Source organism: Oncorhynchus nerka, linkage group LG14 (genome assembly GCF_034236695.1).
Source record: "Oncorhynchus nerka isolate Pitt River linkage group LG14, Oner_Uvic_2.0, whole genome shotgun sequence".
Lineage (NCBI taxonomy): Eukaryota > Metazoa > Chordata > Actinopteri > Salmoniformes > Salmonidae > Oncorhynchus > Oncorhynchus nerka.
In genome coordinates, this window is record NC_088409.1 from 27245987 (window position 1) to 27268545 (window position 22559).

The 22559-nt window shown below is 44.4% G+C and overlaps 2 protein-coding genes across 10 annotated transcripts in view; both read right to left on the minus strand.

Moving 5' to 3' along the window:
- The window catches only part of LOC115125830 (tyrosine-protein phosphatase non-receptor type 6-like), a 61509-nt gene extending 45376 nt beyond the window's left edge, over positions 1-16133 (minus strand). Inside the window, exons 1-4 of one of the 7 annotated variants that reach the window (XM_065027874.1) lie at positions 7092-7225; positions 6435-6514; positions 6060-6081; positions 2665-2787 (exon numbers count right to left, since the gene is read on the minus strand). In XM_065027874.1, the coding sequence (XP_064883946.1) occupies positions 2665-2787; positions 6060-6081; positions 6435-6514; positions 7092-7210 (344 nt within the window). In that variant the 5' untranslated portion in view covers positions 7211-7225. Of the gene's footprint in view, positions 1-2664; positions 2788-6059; positions 6085-6373; positions 6515-7091; positions 7226-15858 lie in introns of those variants that run through there. The other 6 variants (XM_065027873.1, XM_065027879.1, XM_065027877.1 and 3 more) reach the window with 6 other exon arrangements.
- Positions 16134-20343: 4210 nt separating this feature from the next.
- Positions 20344-22559, minus strand: part of LOC115125707 (chromodomain-helicase-DNA-binding protein 4-like) — a 92380-nt gene continuing 90164 nt past the window's right edge. For all 3 annotated transcript variants that reach the window (XM_065027886.1, XM_065027885.1, XM_065027884.1), the window contains 2 exons: positions 21807-22002; positions 20344-21637 (listed from right to left, as the gene is read on the minus strand). In XM_065027886.1, the coding sequence (XP_064883958.1) occupies positions 21435-21637; positions 21807-22002 (399 nt within the window). In that variant the 3' untranslated portion in view covers positions 20344-21434. The remainder of the gene's footprint in view (positions 21638-21806; positions 22003-22559) is intronic.

Sequence of the window (22559 nt, forward strand, 5' to 3'; positions counted from 1 at the left end):
AAGGACGAGTGAGGAGAGAGGATATACTATAAATCAAATTTAATAAAATCACATTTTCAAATCAAATGTTATTGGTCACATACACATCTAGCAGATGTTATTGCAGGTGTAGTGAAATTCTGTAGGTTAACATACAGTGCCTTCAGCAAGTATTCACACCTCTTGACTTTTCCCACATTTATTATTGTTAGGTCCTGAAATTCAAATTGATAAAATGTTGATGTTTGGGTCACTGGAATGCACACAATACCCCATAACGTCAAAGTGTAATTATGTTTTTCAAATGTTTGACAAATGAATTACAAATAAATAGCTGAAAGGTCTTGAGTCAAGTATTAAACTGACAAGCCTTAATAAGCTAAGGAGTAAAATGTGCTTACCAAGTCACATAATAAGTTGCATGGACTCACTTTGTGTGCAATAATAGTGTTTAACATGATTTTTTGTAACCCACACACACAATTATCTGTAAGGTCCCTCAGTTGAGCAGTGAATTTCAAACACAGATTCAACCACAAAGACCAGGGAGGTTTTTCAATGGCTCACAAAGAAGGGCACCTATTGGTAGATGCGTAAAAATAAAAAAGCAGACATGGAATATTCCTTTGAGAACTGTGAAGTTATTAATTACACTTTGGATGGTGTATCAATACCAAGAAAGATACAAGCATTCTTCCTAACTCAGTTGCCAGAGAGGAAGGAAACCGCTCAGGGATTTCACCATGAAGCCAATGGTAACTTTATAACAGTTATAGAGTTTAATGGCTGTGGTAGGAGAAAACGGAGGATGGATCAACAACATTGTAGTTATTTCACAATACTAAACTAATTGGCAGAGCGAAAACAAGGAAGCCTGTACAGAAAAACATGCATCTTGTTTGCAACAAGGCACTAAATAAAGTAACACTGCGAAAAATGTGGCAAAACAATTCACTTTATGTCCTGAAAACAAAGTGTTATGTTTGGGGCAAATCCAATACAACACATTACTGAGTACCTCCTCATATTTTCAAGCATAGTGTTGGCTGCATTATGTTATGGGTATGCTTGTAATCATTAAGGACTGGGGAGTTTTTCAGGATAAAAAAGAAACGGAATGGAGCTAAGCACAGGCACAATTCTAGAGGAATGCCTGGTTCAGTCTGCTTTCTACCAGACACTGGGAGATACATTCAGCTTTCAGAAGTACAATAACCTAAACTACAAGACCAAATCTATACTGAAAAAAGACAGTGAATGTTCCTGAGTGGCCTTGTTACAGTTTTGACTTGAATCTGCTTGATTTTGATTTATTTACATTTTTAAATTTAATTTAACATTTATTTAAAGAACAAATTCTTATTTATAATGACAGCCTACCCTGGCCAAACCTGGACAATACTTGACCAATTGTGTGCCACCCTAAGGGACTCCCAATCACGGCTGGATGTAATTCAGCCAGGATTCAAACCAGGGACTGTAGTAACGCCTCTTGCACTGAGATGCAGTGCCACTCGGGAGCCCAAATCTATGGCAAGACCTGAAAATTGTTGATCAACAGCCAATATGACAGAGCTTGAAGAATTTTGAAAAGAATAATGGGCAAATGTTACACAACTACTTATCTAATCAAGTTACAGTATATTCGTTTTTTACTTTTCTTTTTTTTCTTCTTTTTTGCAAATGTTTTAATTTTTCTTCCACTTTGACATTCCAGATTATTTTGTGTAGAGCATTGACAAAAAATGACAATCCCATTTTGTATCACAACAAAATGTGGAAAAAGTCTACGGATTTGAATACTTTCCGAAGGCGCTGTAGGTTGAGAAAAGGAGAGAGAAGGAGAGACAAAGAAGGAGAGAAAGAGATGGAGTATCTCCATCTGATGGAGAGAGAGGAGGAAAAAGAGATGGAGGATGTCCTAGCTGATGGAGAGAGAGGAGGAGAAAGAGATGGAGGATGTCCTAGCTGATGGAGAGAGAGGAGGAGAAAGAGATGGAGGATGTCCTAGCTGATGGAGAGAGAGGAGGAGAAAGAGATGGAGGATGTCCTAGCTGATGGAGAGAGAGGAGGAGAAAGAGATGGAGGATGTCCTAGCTGATGGAGAGAAAGGAGGAGAAAGAGATGGAGGATGTCCTAGCTGATGGAGAGAGAGGAGGAGAAAGAGATGGAGGATGTCCTAGCTGATGGAGAGAGAGGAGGAGAAAGAGATGGAGTATCTCCATCTGATAGAGAGAGGGGAGGAGAAAGAGATGGAGGATGTCCTAGCTGATGGAGAGAGAGGAGGAGAAAGAGATGGAGTATCTCCATCTGATAGAGAGAGGGGAGGAGAAAGAGATGGAGGATGTCCTAGCTGATGGAGAGAGAGGAGGAGAAAGAGATGGAGTATCTCCATCTGATAGAGAGAGGGGAGGAGAAAGAGATGGAGGATGTCCTAGCTGATGGAGAGAGAGGAGGAGAAAGAGATGGAGGATGTCCTAGCTGATGGAGAGAAAGGAGGAGAAAGAGATGGAGGATGTCCTAGCTGATGGAGAAAGAGATGGAGGATGTCCAAGCTGATGGAGAGAGATGAGGAGAAAGAGATGGAGGATGTCCTAGCTGATGGAGATAGAGAGAGATGGAGGATGTCCTAGCTGATGGAGATAGAGAGATAAGGACAAAGAAAGAGATGGGGTGTATTCCTACCTGACAGAGAGAGAGAAGTCTCCCTGGTTCTTCCTGCTGGGTCGGGCCAGGAAGCTGCCATGGACGCCCCGGCTCTTCAAAACAGACTCAGCATCCAAGCCAGAGATATCCCTGTGGAACCACCTGGATACACAGAGAGAAACACATTACATTCATACACTACCCATCAAAAGTTTGAGGTCACATAGAAATGTCCTTGTTTTTGAAAGAAAAGCACATTTTTTTGTCCATTAAAATAACATCAAATTGATGAAGCTGCCAGTTGATGACTTGTGAGGTGTCTGTTTCTCAAACTAGATGCTCTAATGTACTTGTCCTTTTGCTCAGATGTGCACCGGGGCCTCTCACTCCTCTTTGTATTCTGGTTAGAGCAGAGTTCCTCTGTCCAGTCTCTGTGTTCTTTTGCCCATCTTAATCTTTTCTTTTTTATTGGCCAGTCTGAGATATGGCTTTTTCTTTGCAACTCTGCCTAAAAGGACAGCATCCCGGAGTCAGCTCCTCACTGCTGACGTTGAGACTGGTGTTTTGCGGGTACTATTTAATGAAGCTGCCAGTGAGGTTTCTGTTTCTCAAACTAGACACTCTAATGTACTTGTCCTCTTGCTCAGTTGTGCACCGGGGCCTCCCACTCCTCTTTCTATTCTGGTTAGAGCCAGTTTGCGCTGTTCTGTAAAGGGAGTAGTACACAGCATTGTACGAGATCAGTTTCTTGGCAATTTCTAGCATTAATAGCTTTCATTTCTCAGAACAAGAATAGACGGACGAGTTTCAGAAGAAAGTTATTTGTTTCTAGCCATTTTGAGCCTGTAATCAAACCCACAAATGCTGATGCTCCAGATCCTCAACTAGTCTAAAGAAGGCCACTTGTATTGCTTCTTTAATCAAACAACAGTTTGCAAAAGGGTTTCTAATGATCAATTTGCCTTTTCAAATGATAAACTTGGATTAGCTAACACAACATGCCATTGGAACACAGGAGTGATGGTTGCTGATAATGGGCCTCTGTACGCCTATGTAGATATTCCATAAAAAAATCAGCCGTTTCCAGCTACAATAGTAATTTACAACATTATCAATGTCTACACTGTATGTCTGATCAATATTATGTTATTTTAGCGGACAAAATTTTTTACTTTTCTATTAAAAACAAAGACATTTCTATGTGACCACAAACTTTTGAACGGTAGTGTATACATACAGTATATACAAACTACACACACACAGATCAGACCACGCACATAAGCACATGCACACACAAATGGTTATCCTCTGGCCCTGCCGCACCTGTCCACTGAGCCACATCATCTCTTTGATACTCCGTTTCTTCCCTTGGGGGGAAATGATATGAGACGTGGTAATAAAGATGAGTTAAATCACAATGTGTCTGTTAAATCCCATTTCAAAACCCTGCATTCCATTACCAGCTCATAGATTAACACAGTACTAGGTACCATTACCAGCTCATAGATTAACACAGTACTAGGTACCATTACCAGCTCATAGATTAACACAGTACTAGGTACCATTACCAGCTCATAGATTAACACAGTACTAGGTACCATTACCAGCTCATAGATTAACACAGTACTAGGTACCATTACCAGCTCATAGATTAACACAGTACTAGTACCATTACCAGCTCATAGATTAACACAGTACTAGGTTAACCATTACCAGCTCATAGATTAACACAGTACTAGGTACCATTACCAGCTCATAGATTAACACAGTACTAGGTACCATTACCAGCTCATAGATTAACACAGTACTAGGCTCATAGATTAACCATTACCAGCTCATAGATTAACACAGTACTAGGTACCATTACCAGCTCATAGCTCAGTAGATTAACACAGTACTAGGTACCATTACCAGCTCATAGATTAACACAGTACTAGGTACCATTACCAGCTCATAGATTAACACAGTACTAGGTACCATTACCAGCTCATAGATTAACACAGTACTAGGTACCATTACCAGCTCATAGATTAACACAGTACTAGCTCATAGTTAACCATTACCAGCTCATAGATTAACACAGTACTAGGTACCATTACCAGCTCATTAACACAGTACTTAATTACCAGCTCATAGTAACTAGGTACCATTACCAGCTCATAGATTAACACAGTACTAGGTACCATTACCAGCTCATAGATTAACACAGTACTAGGTACCATTACCAGCTCATAGATTAACACAGTACTCAGGTACCATTACCAGCTCATAGATTAACACAGTACTAGGTACCATTACCAGCTCATAGATTAACACAGTACTAGGTACCATTACCAGCTCATAGATTAACACAGTACTAGGTACCATTACCAGCTCATAGATTAACACAGTACTAGGTACCATTACCAGCTCATAGATTAACACAGTACTAGGTACCATTACCAGCTCATAGATTAACACAGTACTAGGTACCATTACCAGCTCATAGATTAACACAGTACTAGGTACCATTACCAGCTCATAGATTAACACAGTACTAGGTACCATTACCAGCTCATAGATTAACACAGTACCATTAGGTACCATTACCAGCCATTACCAGCTCATAGATTAACACAGTACTAGGTACCATTACCAGCTCATAGATTAACACAGTACTAGGTACCATTACCAGCTCATAGATTAACACAGTACTAGGTACCATTACCAGCTCATAGATTAACACAGTACTAGGTACCATTACCAGCTCATAGATTAACCAGTACTCACCATTAGCTCATAGATTAACACAGTACTAGGTACCATTACCAGCTCATAGATTAACACAGTACTAGGTACCATTACCAGCTCATAGATTAACACAGTACTAGGTAGAGAGCAGTCTACACAGCATTATTGCTACCTTTTTTAAGTAAACGCTAGTATACAAGTATACAATATTGTTTCAAGAAAAATAACTAGCATAACGTTTGAATGGAAAAGCCTGCATAAGGCCTAAGAGATGACAAACAGATCACCTACCCACAAACCCACCTCACCACAAAGCACCAACTTTTCATTCTATGGATACTATACTAGCCTATTCTACAGAACAACCTGCTGCTAATGATATCTGTTGCCAAGTGTCAGTGTAGTTGTAGCTACACAAGACATGGAAGAGATATTGATAGTCAGAATTGGGCAGAATTGGGGAACATTTCAAGAATGTGAAAAACTACTGCAAAATAGCTGGGAATTCTTACAGAGTTTAAAAACAAATCGTTACGCGTGAACTACAAACACACAAGACAGCAGAAAAGACTAAAGAACAAAGTAGTGATGGTAAAGAAACAGAAAGAACAAGTCAAAGAAAGAGAGAAGTTGACATCACTCGTTAGGTAAAGATCCAGACCAGGGTTGAGCAACTGGGTGTAAGAGTCTTGAGATCAACTCACCGAACCATTTTCACCTTCACTTCTTCTGGGCCCAAAGAGAAGGAGACAGGATAGTGAGGGTACACTTACAAATCATGTTTTACTTCCATTATCATCCCTCTCTCTAACTGCCCTCCTCCACACATTAGTCTGCTGTATTTCTTCCTCCATTTCTCTCATTCAACATCACATACACAAAGAACACCATTCTAAACAACCTGTCTTTTCTTCCTCTTTTACTCCCACGCTCATCTGTTCATCAAACCCTCTTTCCTCCCTTACCCTTTCTCTTTCTCGATATATCTCACATTAGGTAGATAAGTAAACAATCTTACTGTTCTCAGCTCCTTCTGAAAACAAGCGACACTCTTGCTGACAGGCTCGTGTATGTCTTACCCTTCTTCCCTCCCCTCTTTTTGATTTTTCTCTCTGTCGTTCTGTGATACTCTCTCGCTCCTTCCTTCCTTTTTGTGTCTCTTTTCACAAAACAGTGAAAGCAAGAGACAGACAGGAACAAAAAAAAGCTGACAGGCCGGAATCTCTTACAGAAAGAGATACTTTATAAATGTCAACGCAATAAAAACGCTTAGAATTCATCTTTAAAATTAAACTATAATTTTTTCTCTCTCCTTGCCTCAATCTAATGTCACATCTCTCTCCTTCAGAAGGATCATAGCACCACTAGTGTTTTGCAAACAGACACAGTCCAGTGAGATTACTCTGAATATGTCATACCATACACTGTTCTTCAATGAGATAATGAACTAGAGAGAGAGAGAGAGAGAGAGAGAGAGAGAGAGAGAGAGAGAGAGAGAGAGAGAGAGAGAGAGAGAGAGAGAGAGAGAGAGAGAGAGAGAGAGAGAGGGAGAGAGAGAGAGATAGAGACACAGAGAGAGAGAGGGGAGTAAGGTAAAGATAAACTAAGGAACTGCACATCTGCACACCATCACTATCAGGAATGAAAAACACACTAGCCCCTTCAGTATATACTGGTTAAACTAATCATACATTTTTCTCGGTCCTTCTCATTATCTATCTTTCCTTCTAACCCACCTGTCCTCCACTCCTCCCCTCTTCTGTCTGAGTGTCTGTTCTCTTCTTTCAGCTGTGTGTGTGCAAGTGTGTGCGTCTAACCTTTTGTGTGCCATTTGTGTTTGATACACAAAGGTCATGCTCGTATTACACTTCCTTATTTTCAGAGTGCGACCTTCCCCCCCGTGTGTCGCACTCAAACCATTTACAACTGTGAGGTCATGATAACAAACTTACAACAAGCAACACACACACATAACTACAGTCAGGATAGCAACTACACAACACTGTTCATGTGAGCAGCAATACAAATGACATGTGAGCAGCAATACAAGAAGAGGTGGGCTACATGTATACTAAAGGCTTGTCCACAGAAGTCTGTTAGAGCTTGAAGAAACTGAAACTACTCTTCCCACAATGCAACAGCCAGCTGGTCTGGCTACGAAAGCGGCATAGCAACAAAGCAGGGCTGTATAAGTTAACAGCTTGATGTTACAGTGTGACTGCCTGTTCAAGTTAGTGTTACAAATTTCAATACAACCAACATGCAAAGCAGCAGAGAGTAGGTGAGAGGTGCCATTTAAAGCTCCTGATCTGTAGTGGCTGGGGTCGAGAGCACCATGTATCTTGTGTGCCACATATGTCTGAATGCCTTTTTGTGTGTGGTGTGAGTTATATATAATATGCATTATTATCAAATAATACCAGATAAAGGTTAAACACGTTTGTTTTTTGAACACCAAGAGAAGACCTGGAGGAAGTGAGAGACAGAGACAAACCCACTTTTCTGGGGTTTGGGGGGACTGATTAAATCTGAGACGTAGGAGCTGAGAGAGGAATGTCAGAACCCCATTGTGTTTTTCACACTGTTAAATCTCCGACCTGAACACTAGAGGTGGAGGCTGATGAACCTGTGAAGTTTGTTACACTGGAAGACAGCTGTGAAATTGTCCATCTTTCTCTCTGCTTTTCAGGCTCTGATGATACATGTTCAGAGCTGAGAGCTGATGGTGAGAATGGCTTTTCCCTGTTCAGTCATGTTGCTGTTGTGTATCATTTCTAACACCCAAAAGTGATGACCACCTTCCACAAAGATTCACACACACTGACTAACACACACATACCAAGTGATGACATCTCTTGATCCAGTCACTCCTTCAGGGTATGTACACACTCTCACACACACTGACTAACACACACATACCAAGTGATGACATCTCTTGATCCAGTTACTCCTTCAGGGTATGTATACACTCTCACACACACTGATTAACACACACATACAAAGTGATGACATCTCTTGATCCAGTCACTCCTTCAGGGTATGTACACACTCTCACACACACTGATTAACACACACATACCAAGTGATGACATCTCTTGATCCAGTCACTCCTTCAGGGTATATACACACTCTCACACACACTGATTAACACACACATACCAAGTGATGACATCTCTTGATCCAGTCACTCCTTCAGGGTATGTACACACTCTCACACACACTGACTAACACACACATACCAAGTGATGACATCTCTTGATCCAGTCACTCCTTCAGGGTATGTACACACTCTCACACACACTGATTAACACACACATACCAAGTGATGACATCTCTTGATCCAGTCACTCCTTCAGGGTATGTACACACTCTCACACACACTGATTAACACACACATACCAAGTGATGACATCTCTTGATCCAGTCACTCCTTCAGGGTATGTACACACTCTCACACACACTGATTAACACACACATACCAAGTGATGACATCTCTTGATCCAGTCACTCCTTCAGGGTATGTACACACTCTCACACACACTGATTAACAGTCACACACACTACCAAGTGATGACATCTCTTGATCCAGTCACTCCTTCAGGGTATGTACACACTCTCACACACACTGATTAACACACACATACCAAGTGATGACATCTCTTGATCCAGTCACTCCTTCAGGGTATGTACACACTCTCACACACACTGATTAACACACACATACCAAGTGACATCTCTTGATCCAGTCCTCCTTCAGTAACACTCTCACACACACTGATTAACACACACATACCATGACATCTCTTGATCCAGTCACTCCTTCAGGGTATGTACACACTCTCACACACACTGATTAACACACACATACCAAGTGATGACATCTCTTGATCCAGTCACTCCTTCAGGGTATGTACACACTCTCACACACACTGATTAACACACACATACCAAGTGATGACATCTCTTGATCCAGTCACTCCTTCAGGGTATGTACACTCTCACACACACTGATTAACACACACATACCAAGTGATGACATCTCTTGATCCAGTCACTCCTTCAGGGTATGTACACACTCTCACACACACTGATTAACACACACATACCAAGTGATGACATCTCTTGATCCAGTCACTCCTTCAGGGTATGTACACACTCTCACACACACTGATTAACACACACATACCAAGTGATGACATCTCTTGATCCAGTCACTCCTTCAGGGTATGTACACACTCTCACACACACTGATTAACACACACATACCAAGTGATGACATCTCTTGATCCAGTCACTCCTTCAGGGTATGTACACACTCTCACACACACTGATTAACACACACATACCAAGTGATGACATCTCTTGATCCAGTCACTCCTTCAGGGTATGTACACACTCTCACACACACTGATTAACACACACATACCAAGTGATGACATCTCTTGATCCAGTCACTCCTTCAGGGTATGTACACACTCTCACACACACTGATTAACACACACATACCAAGTGATGACATCTCTTGATCCAGTCACTCCTTCAGGGTATGTACACACTCTCACACACACTGATTAACACACACATACCAAGTGATGACATCTCTTGATCCAGTCACTCCTTCAGGGTATGTACACACTCTCACACACACTGATTAACACACACATTAACACAAGTAACAAGTGATGACATCTCTTGATCCAGTCACTCCTTCAGGGTATGTACACACTCTCACACACACTGATTAACACACACATACCAAGTGATGACATCTCTTGATCCAGTCACTCCTTTAGGGTATGTACACACTCTCACACACACTGATTAACACACACATACCAAGTGATGACATCTCTTGATCCAGTCACTCCTTCAGGGTATGTACACACTCTCACACACACTGATTAACACACACATACCAAGTGATGACATCTCTTGATCCAGTCACTCCTTCAGGGTATGTACACACTCTCACACACACTGATTAACACACACATACCAAGTGATGACATCTCTTGATCCAGTCACTCCTTCAGGGTATGTACACACTCTCACACACACTGATTAACACACACATACCAAGTGATGACATCTCTTGATCCAGTCACTCCTTCAGGGTATGTACACACTCTCACACACACTGATTAACACACATACCAAGTGATGACATCTCTTGATCCAGTCACTCCTTCAGGGTATGTACACACTCTCACACACACTGATTAACACACACATACCAAGTGATGACATCTCTTGATCCAGTCACTCCTTTAGGGTATGTACACACTCTCACACACACTGATTAACACACACATACCAAGTGATGACATCTCTTGATCCAGTCACTCCTTCAGGGTATGTACACACTCTCACACACACTGATTAACACACACATACCAAGTGATGACATCTCTTGATCCAGTCACTCCTTCAGGGTATGTACACACTCTTAACACACACATACCAAGTGATGACATCTCTTGATCCAGTCACTCCTTCAGGGTATGTACACACTCTCACACACACTGATTAACACACACATACCAAGTGATGACATCTCTTGATCCAGTCACTCCTTCAGGGTATGTACACACTCTCACACACACTGATTAACACACACATACCAAGTGATGACATCTCTTGATCCAGTCACTCCTTCAGGGTATGTACACACTCTCACACACACTGATTAACACACACATACCAAGTGATGACATCTCTTGATCCAGTCACTCCTTCAGGGTATGTACACACTCTCACACACACTGATTAACACACACATACCAAGTGATGACATCTCTTGATCCAGTCACTCCTTCAGGGTATGTACACACTCTCACACACACTGATTAACACACACATACCAAGTGATGACATCTCTTGATCCAGTCACTCCTTCAGGGTATGTACACACTCTCACACACACTGATTAACACACACATACCAAGTGATGACATCTCTTGATCCAGTCACTCCTTCAGGGTATGTACACACTCTCACACACACTGATTAACACACACATACCAAGTGATGACATCTCTTGATCCAGTCACTCCTTCAGGGTATGTACACACTCTCACACACACTGATTAACACACACATACCAAGTGATGACATCTCTTGATCCAGTCACTCCTTCAGGGTATGTACACACTCTCACACACACTGATTAACACACACATACCAAGTGATGACATCTCTTGATCCAGTCACTCCTTCAGGGTATGTACACACTCTCACACACACTGATTAACACACACATACCAAGTGATGACATCTCTTGATCCAGTCACTCCTTCAGGGTATGTACACACTCTCACACACACTGATTAACACACACATACCAAGTGATGACATCTCTTGATCCAGTCACTCCTTCAGGGTATGTACACACTCTCACACACACTGATTAACACACACATACCAAGTGATGACATCTCTTGATCCAGTCACTCCTTCAGGGTATGTACACACTCTCACACACACTGATTAACACACACATACCAAGTGATGACATCTCTTGATCCAGTCACTCCTTCAGGGTATGTACACACTCTCACACACACTGATTAACACACACATACCAAGTGATGACATCTCTTGATCCAGTCACTCCTTCAGGGTATGTACACACTCTCACACACACTGATTAACACACACATACCAAGTGATGACATCTCTTGATCCAGTCACTCCTTCAGGGTATGTACACACTCTCACACACACTGATTAACACACACATACCAAGTGATGACATCTCTTGATCCAGTCACTCCTTCAGGGTATGTACACACTCTCACACACACTGATTAACACACACATACCAAGTGATGACATCTCTTGATCCAGTCACTCCTTCAGGGTATGTACACACTCTCACACACACTGATTAACACACACATACCAAGTGATGACATCTCTTGATCCAGTCACTCCTTCAGGGTATGTACACACTCTCACACACACTGATTAACACACACATACCAAGTGATGACATCTCTTGATCCAGTCACTCCTTCAGGGTATGTACACACTCTCACACACACTGATTAACACACACATACCAAGTGATGACATCTCTTGATCCAGTCACTCCTTCAGGGTATGTACACACTCTCACACACACTGATTAACACACACATACCAAGTGATGACATCTCTTGATCCAGTCACTCCTTCAGGGTATGTACACACTCTCACACACACTGATTAACACACACATACCAAGTGATGACATCTCTTGATCCAGTCACTCCTTCAGGGTATGTACACACTCTCACACACACTGATTAACACACACATACCAAGTGATGACATCTCTTGATCCAGTCACTCCTTCAGGGTATGTACACACTCTCACACACACTGATTAACACACACATACCAAGTGATGACATCTCTTGATCCAGTCACTCCTTCAGGGTATGTACACACTCTCACACACACTGATTAACACACACATACCAAGTGATGACATCTCTTGATCCAGTCACTCCTTCAGGGTATGTACACACTCTCACACACACTGATTAACACACACATACCAAGTGATGACATCTCTTGATCCAGTCACTCCTTCAGGGTATGTACACACTCTCACACACACTGATTAACACACACATACCAAGTGATGACATCTCTTGATCCAGTCACTCCTTCAGGGTATGTACACACTCTCACACACACTGATTAACACACACATACCAAGTGATGACATCTCTTGATCCAGTCACTCCTTCAGGGTATGTACACACTCTCACACACACTGATTAACACACACATACCAAGTGATGACATCTCTTGATCCAGTCACTCCTTCAGGGTATGTACACACTCTCACACACACTGATTAACACACACATACCAAGTGATGACATCTCTTGATCCAGTCACTCCTTCAGGGTATGTACACACTCTCACACACACTGATTAACACACACATACCAAGTGATGACATCTCTTGATCCAGTCACTCCTTCAGGGTATGTACACACTCTCACACACACTGATTAACACACACATACCAAGTGATGACATCTCTTGATCCAGTCACTCCTTCAGGGTATGTACACACTCTCACACACACTGATTAACACACACATACCAAGTGATGACATCTCTTGATCCAGTCACTCCTTCAGGGTATGTACACACTCTCACACACACTGATTAACACACACATACCAAGTGATGACATCTCTTGATCCAGTCACTCCTTCAGGGTATGTACACACTCTCACACACACTGATTAACACACACATACCAAGTGATGACATCTCTTGATCCAGTCACTCCTTCAGGGTATGTACACTCTCACACACACTGATTAACACACACATACCAAGTGATGACATCTCTTGATCCAGTCACTCCTTCAGGGTATGTACACACTCTCACACACACTGATTAACACACACATACCAAGTGATGACATCTCTTGATCCAGTCACTCCTTCAGGGTATGTACACACTCTCACACACACTGATTAACACACACATACCAAGTGATGACATCTCTTGATCCAGTCACTCCTTCAGGGTATGTACACACTCTCACACACACTGATTAACACACACATACCAAGTGATGACATCTCTTGATCCAGTCACTCCTTCAGGGTATGTACACACTCTCACACACTCTCATCTCTTGATCCAGTCACTCCTTCAGATTAACACACACTGATTAACACAAGTGATGACATCTCTTGATCCAGTCACTCCTTCAGGGTATGTACACACTCTCACACACACTGATTAACACACACATACCAAGTGATGACATCTCTTGATCCAGTCACTCCTTCAGGGTATGTACACACTCTCACACACACTGATTAACACACACATACCAAGTGATGACATCTCTTGATCCAGTCACTCCTTCAGGGTATGTACACACTCTCACACACACTGATTAACACACATACACACGTATCCTTATCACTTGGACCCAAAGTCCAAGTGATAAGGATTTGCCTTCAATGAAAGAACACACTCTCACATTGACTAATAGTGACGGGGGAAAATATTGAAACATTTACAGATTGGGATATCATTTTTGACGATATATCGTATCGTTTTGACAAAATTGCAATACTAGTTTTGCTATAGTAGGCTGTACTTGCACTAAAACTCCATTATTTTCCCTCCATATCTTGTTCTCCATCTTCTTTTTAAATAAGGAACCCATTTGTTTTCAGCACATTTATTTCCATGATCGATCAAAACTCGTTTTCTCATGTCTCTCTCTTGTCCCTCTACAGCAGACATTTGGTGAGCAATATGTTTGGAATATCGAATCTCAATACATATAGAATCGTGAGAATCGTAAGAACGGCAATACTAATTATATCGGCACCTAACTATTGTGATAATGTTTTGTACACAGTGTATATTGAACTGTACTTTTGTCATGTGTGGGAAAAGTGACATGTATGTAGAAACATATCTGGGGGGGGAAATGTGTAAAACAAGGTTGCTTTTGTCCTCTGAAAAAAGGAGGGGTGGGGGGGACACAGGAGGTTGGTGGCACCATAATTGGGGAGGACAGGCTCGTGGCAATGGCTGGAGCAGAATAAGTGGAATGGTATCAAATACATCAAACACAAGGTTTCCAACACATCCGTTCCAGTCATTATTATGAGCCGTCCTCCCCTCAGCAGCCTGGTGGGGGATGGGTTTGAAATAAATACTAATAAATGACACCAAAGAGCCCTGTCTGACAGTAACTATTGTCAAAACATGAATCTTCCAGGGCGATCACTTTGGCTTGCAAATCCTATTTCTCTTGCCTGGACATCTAACAGTGAGATTTAAATGTATGTAAATACACAGAGTATACAAAAGCTTTCTGTGACATAGACTGACCAGGTGAATCCAGGTGAAGCTATGACCCTTATTGATGTCACCTGTTAATGACAAGAAAAAAGATTGAAGTGCCTTTGAACTCGGTATGATAGTAGGTGTCAGGCGGACCGGTTTGTGTCAAGAACTGTAACGCTGCTGGGTTTTTCACGTTCAACAGTTTCCTGTGTGTATCAAAAATGGTCCACCTTCCAACTTGATACAACTGTGGGAAGTCAACATGGGCCAACCTCCCTGTAGAATGCTTTCGACACCTTGTAGAGTTCAAGAGTCCAATTGAGGCTTTTCTTAGGGCAAAAGCAGGTGCAACTCAAAAATAGGAAGTTGTACACAGAATGATCAGCCGATGAGAACATAATTAGTTCTCCCACTTGTGATTTTAACTACATACATTACAGAGGGCTAGAGTGTACATACACAAGCATGCGAGCGAGCGAGCACACACGCACACACACACATGCACAGACTAACAGACGTTTGTACTGCAGGTGTTAGAACAATGATTAACACCAGGAATTGCAGACACACAAACATACTGGGTAGTGAAACAAAACGCCTGCAGCAGTTTGAGTTGGGCTCTCTTCCCCTTTCACACCTGTGAGCTTCACATGCTAACTGTGTCTATAGATAGTACTTACCCACAAGACATTGAATGGACTTTTGCTCAGGTGTTCTAGACAGCAGTTCAGTCTCATAGATCCAGTCTTTAAAACAGAACGAAGATGAGCTAGAGGTTAGTGCAGTGTGGTCTGTCCACTGTGTCCAGTTAACTAGCGTATACTACACTGTTCCAGCTGCTTCTCTCTTCTGTCCCTCTATCTACCTCTTCTTTCTCACTCATTTCCTGTCTCTCCCTGTTGTTCCCCGTTTTCCTTCTTGCTCTCTACAATTCCTCTGACTGCCCTCTCTCTATTCCTCCGTCCGTCCCTCTCTCTATCCCTCCCTCTCTCTATTCCTCCGTCCCTCTCTCTATCCCTCCCTATCTCTCTATTCCTCCGTCCCTCTCTCTATCCCTCCCTATCTCTATTCCTCCGTCCCTCTCTCTATCCCTCCCTATCTCTCTATTCCTCCGTCCCTCTCTCTATCCCTCCCTCTCTCTATTCCTCCGTCCCTCTCTCTATCCCTCCCTATCTCTCTATTCCTCCGTCCCTCTCTCTATCCCTCCCTATCTCTCTATTCCTCCGTCCCTCTCTCTATCCCTCCCTCTCTCTATTCCTCCGTCCCTCTCTCTATCCCTCCCTCCCCCTCTCACTATTCCTCCGTCCCTCTCTCTATCCCTCCCTATCTCTATTCCTCCGTCCCTCTCTCTATCCCTCCCTCCCCCTCTCACTATTCCTCCATCCATTTACATTACATTTACATTTAAGTCATTTAGCAGACGCTCTTATCCAGAGCGACTTACAAATTGGTGCATTCACCTTATGACATCCAGTGGAACAGTAGTGCATCTAAATCTTTTAAGGGGGGTGAGAGGGATTACTTTATCCTATCCTAGGTATTCCTTAAAGAGGTGGGGTTTCAGGTGTCTCCGGAAGGTGGTGATTGACTCCGCTGTCCTGGCGTCGTGAGGGAGTTTGTTCCACCATTGGGGGGCCAGAGCAGCGAACAGTTTTGACTGGGCTGAGCGGGAACTGTACTTCCTCAGTGGTAGGGAGGCGAGCAGGCCAGAGGTGGATGAACGCAGTGCCCTTGTTTGGGTGTAGGGCCTGATCAGAGCCTGGAGGTACTGAGGTGCCGTTCCCCTCACAGCTCCGTAGGCAAGCACCATGGTCTTGTAGCGGATGCGAGCTTCAACTGGAAGCCAGTGGAGAGAGCGGAGGAGCGGGGTGACGTGAGAGAACTTGGGAAGGTTGAACACCAGATGGGCTGCGGCGTTCTGGATGAGTTGTAGGGGTTTAATGGCACAGGCAGGGAGCCCAGCCAACAGCGAGTTGCAGTAATCCAGACGGGAGATGACGAGTGCCTGGATTAGGACCTGCGCCGCTTCCTGTGTGAGGCAGGGTCGTACTCTGCGGATGTTGTAGAGCATGAACCTACAGGAACGGGCCACCGCCTTGATGTTAGTTGAGAACGACAGGGTGTTGTCCAGGATCACGCCAAGGTTCTTAGCGCTCTGGGAGGAGGACACAATGGAGTTGTCAACCGTGATGGCGAGATCATGGAACGGGCAGTCCTTCCCCGGGAGGAAGAGCAGCTCCGTCTTGCCGAGGTTCAGCTTGAGGTGGTGATCCGTCATCCACACTGATATGTCTGCCAGACATGCAGAGATGCGATTCGCCACCTGATCATCAGAAGGGGAAAGGAGAAGATTAATTGTGTGTCGTCTGCATAGCAATGATAGGAGAGACCATGTGAGGTTATGACAGAGCCAAGTGACTTGGTGTATAGCGAGAATAGGAGAGGGCCTAGAACAGAGCCCTGGGGGACACCAGTGGTGAGAGCACGTGGTGTGGAGACGGATTCTCGCCACGCCACCTGGTAGGAGCGACCTGTCAGGTAGGACGCAATCCAAGCGTGGGCCGCGCCGGAGATGCCCAACTCGGAGAGGGTGGGGAGGAGGATCTGATGGTTCACAGTATCGAAGGCAGCCGATAGGTCTAGAAGGATGAGAGCAGAGGAGAGAGAGTTAGCTTTAGCAGTGCGGAGCGCCTCCGTGATACAGAGAAGAGCAGTCTCAGTTGAATGACTAGTCTTGAAACCTGACTGATTTGGATCAAGAAGGTCATTCTGAGAGAGATAGCGGGAGAGCTGGCCAAGGACGGCACGTTCAAGAGTTTTGGAGAGAAAAGAAAGAAGGGATACTGGTCTGTAGTTGTTGACATCGGAGGGATCGAGTGTAGGTTTTTTTCAGAAGGGGTGCAACTCTCGCTCTCTTGAAGACGGAAGGGACGTAGCCAGCGGTCAGGGATGAGTTGATGAGCGAGGTGAGGTAAGGGAGAAGGTCTCCGGAAATGGTCTGGAGAAGAGAGGAGGGGATAGGGTCAAGCGGGCAGGTTGTTGGGCGGCCGGCCGTCACAAGACGCGAGATTTCATCTGGAGAGAGGGGGGAGAAAGAGGTCAGAGCATAGGGTAGGGCAGTGTGAGCAGAACCAGCGGTGTCGTTTGACTTAGCAAACGAGGATCGGATGTCGTCGACCTTCTTTTCAAAATGGTTGACGAAGTCATCTGCAGAGAGGGAGGAGGGGGGGGGGGGAGGAGGATTCAGGAGGGAGGAGAAGGTTGCAAAGAGCTTCCTAGGGTTAGAGGCAGATGCTTGGAATTTAGAGTGGTAGAAAGTGGCTTTAGCAGCAGAGAGAGAAGAGGAAAATGTAGAGAGGAGGGAGTGAAAGGATGTCAGGTCCGCAGGGAGGCGGGTTTTCCTCCATTTCCGCTCGGCTGCCCGGAGCCCTGTTCTGTGAGCTCGCAATGAGTCGTTGAGCCACGGAGCGGGAGGGAGGACCGAGCCGGCCTGGAGGATAGGGGACATAGAGAGTCAAAGGATGCAGAAAGGGAGGAGAGGAGGGTTGAGGAGGCAGAATCAGGAGATAGGTTGGAGAAGGTTTGAGCAGAGGGAAGAGATGATAGGATGGAAGAGGAGAGAGTAGCGGGGAGAGAGAGCGAAGGTTGGGACGGCGCGATACCATCCGAGTAGGGGCAGTGTGGGAAGTGTTGGATGAGAGCGAGAGGGAGAAGGATACAAGGTAGTGGTTGGAGACTTGGAGGGGAGTTGCAATGAGGTTAGTGGAAGAACAGCATCTAGTAAAGATGAGGTCGAGCGTATTTCCTGCCTTGTGAGTAGGGGGAAGGTGAGAGGGTGAGGTCAAAAGAGGAGAGGAGTGGAAAGAAGGAGGCAGAGAGGAATGAGTCAAAGGTAGACGTGGGGAGGTTAAAGTCGCCCAGAACTGTGAGAGGTGAGCCGTCCTCAGGAAAGGAGCTTATCAAGGCATCAAGCTCATTAATGAACTCTCCGAGGGAACCTGGAGGGCGATAAATGATAAGGATGTTAAGCTTGAAAGGGCTGGTAACTGTGACAGCATGGAATTCAAAGGAGGCGATAGACAGATGGGTAAGGGGAGAAAGAGAGAATGACCACTTGGGAGAGATGAGGATCCCGGTGCCACCACCCCGCTGACCAGAAGCTCTCGGGGTGTGCGAGAACACGTGGGCAGACGAAGAGAGAGCAGTAGGAGTAGCAGTGTTGTCTGTGGTGATCCATGTTTCCGTCAGTGCCATCCCTCTCTCTATCCCTCCCTACCTATCTCTCTATTCCTCCGTCCCTCTCTCTATCCCTCCCTCCCCCTCTCACTATTCCTCCATTCCTCTCTGTCCCTCCCTATCTCTCTATCCTTCCCTCCCCCTCTCACTATTCCTCCATCCCTCTCTGTCCCTCCCTATCTCTCTGTCCCCCCCTCCCTATCTCTCTATCCCTCCCTCCCTCTATTCCTCCTTCCCTGTCTCTGTCCTGATAAGTTATCAGCAGGCTCTATTACAATGCAGTATTTTGTCCCGCCCTGTAATTTCCCGCAATTTTCATAATTGCACCTCTCTGTCTGTCTGGGAAAACAAGTCTGTTCCTGTCTCTCTCTTCTTCTCTCCCTCTAACTGTCCATGTGTTCTCCTTCCCTCTGCTGCAAAAGGAAATTAGCTTTCACCTTTCCCATCATACATTTACAGCCACACTCCCTCCTATTCCTGTACCTGTGTTCTATGGTTTTATTACTTTATAGATGCAGTTAAATCAGATGATGCCCTTCCACAGACCTTGTAGGTCAAATTATGACACGTACCATTGGTCATTTAAGCAATAAGGCCCGAGGAGGTGTGGTATTTGGCCAATATACCATGGCCATGGGCTGTTTTTAAGCACTATGAAACGTGGAGTGCCTGGACACAACCCTTAGTCGTGGTATATTGGCCATATACCACAAACCCCGAGGTGCCTTATTTCTATTATAAACTGGTTACCAACGTAATTAGAGCAGTAAAAATACACGTTTTGTTAAACCCGTGGTATACGGTCTGATATACCACAGCTGTCAGCCAATCAGCATTCAGGGCCCGACCCCACCCAGTTTATAATACAATGTGATGTATCCAGATAATAATGCCCTCACATAATAAAGGGCAAAGAAACAAGCATCACAAACTGTTACCCTTTTTATTGGAGTTCTCAGAAGAAACTGTAACGATAAAAACAACAAGCTGGTAACCATAATAATATTCCAAAATGTAAAAGAACAAAACATTAGACTAAGACATTTAATTAATTTAGAGATTGCCATCATTCTCAATGCAGCCCCGTGTGTCTACACTAGTGGAGCTATTGCATGTCCTTATTTGGGCAAAAAGGGGGCGAGGCCTCCGGGAACATTTGTGATGCAATCGTTCAGGAATGTAGAGCTGCAGGACGGGGCGTGGCCGAGGAGCGGGGAGAGCCAATAACAGGCTAGTGTTATGGACCACCTGAGTGTACAGGTGAAGGGAGCAGTGAAGAGGGGGAGGGGCAGGAGTGTAACACAGAACCAATATTATTCTACTAAAGCATCCTCATCAGTTGATAGTTATTAACAGTCTCTCTGTGGGAAGTATAGAGCAGTGTGCCCACCTACACACACAGACACACACATACACTCACACACACACACACACACTGAGAAGAGGTACACACCCAGAAATGGAATGGGCAGAACAGACATAGTTCTAAATTCCACATGATTTCATATTTACCGAATTGAATTGTACATGTTGCATATCAAATTGAATTCTGTACACCCATAGAACAACGAGTCCACATATTATAGAACCTTTACTTGAAGTGGAAAAGACCATTTGACCCATTCTAATTCTATGGGACAGAGCCAGATACACCGCTGTCTATTTTAGAGACAGGCTTGGGGAAAGATACAGTGAAAACAACCTGTGAAAGTTAGACACATAACAGACAGACACAGAGACAGTGCTGCAGTTCATTAGGTAGATACTGTAGAGAAGGTGTTCCCAGTGGAGAACAGAGACTGTGTTCCTCCAGGTGTCTTTGAGTGAAGAGGAAGCAGAACATTTGTTGTCTGCTGTGTCCAGAGAAGATGTATTGGTGGGTAGAGACCTTACTCTACTGTCCAGAGTGTGACTTTTGGTTTGGGGACAGAAGAGGTGCAGAGTGGGGGTGAGATGAGGGTCACTCTCCGATTCCAAAACACGGATGGGAGAACGCCTTGAGGAGGACTGGCGGAATTGGTCAGCGTGGCACCTGCATCTGCTGCGGGGTCTGTGATTGGCTCTGGCCGGTGACCTCGGACCCGCGGCTGGCCAATCGGCTGAGGATGTTCCTCTCCGACATCTGCAGCCTCACGGCGACGGGTGGTATACGGGCGATGGTTGCCGGGAGACGGGTGACGTCGGCCTTCATGTCACTTAGAAGCTCCTCAAGCTGTTTGAGAACTGAAGGAGAGAGACAGAGTTACCACCACCAAAGTCCAACTGACAGAGTTTAGGAAACAATGACGAGAGGGAGAGAAAGAAGAAATAGAGATGATGGAAGTGGGTAAGAAAAGCAGAGACAGAAAAGAGACAATGAGAAAGAAAGAGAGCGAGTCTGTGTGTGGTCTACCTTTGTGCAGTACTGCGTTAGCAGGCTTGTTCCCTGACATGGACTCCTTGCTGAGGTGTTGGTGGGACTCAGCCAGACACTCCACCTCACTGAAGCGGGTGTTTAGGGCCATGGAGGGGTGGGCCGGGTCCTCAGACATGTTCAGGTAGGCTGCCCTGCGAAGCTGCTCCTCAATCACCAACGCCTGCTCCAACAACTAGAGACCGAGAGGGGGGGTACAGAGATGAGAGAGGCAGAGAGAGAGAGGGAAGGCATATGACAGGTGTAGAGAGGAGAGAGGGAAGAGGTAAACAGAGTGATTAACAGAAAGAAAGAGACAGTGGGAGAGAGGGAAGAGGTAAACAGAGTGATTAACAGAAAGAAAGAGACAGTGGGAGAGAGGGAAGAGGTAAACAGAGTGATTAACAGAAAGAAAGAGACAGTGGGAGAGAGGGAAGAGGTAAACAGAGTGATTAACAGAAAGAAAGAGACAGTGGGAGAGAGGGAAGAGGTAAACAGAGTGATTAACAGAAAGAAAGAGACAGTGGGAGAGGGAAGAGGTAAACAGAGTGATTAACAGAAAGAAAGAGACAGTGGGAGAGAGGGAAGAGGTAAACAGAGTGATTAACAGAAAGAAAGAGACAGTGGGAGAGAGGGAAGAGGTAAACAGAGTGATTAACAGAAAGAAAGAGACAGTGGGAGAGAGGGAAGAGGTAAACAGAGTGATTAACAGAAAGAAAGAGACAGTGGGAGAGAGGGAAGAGGTAAACAGAG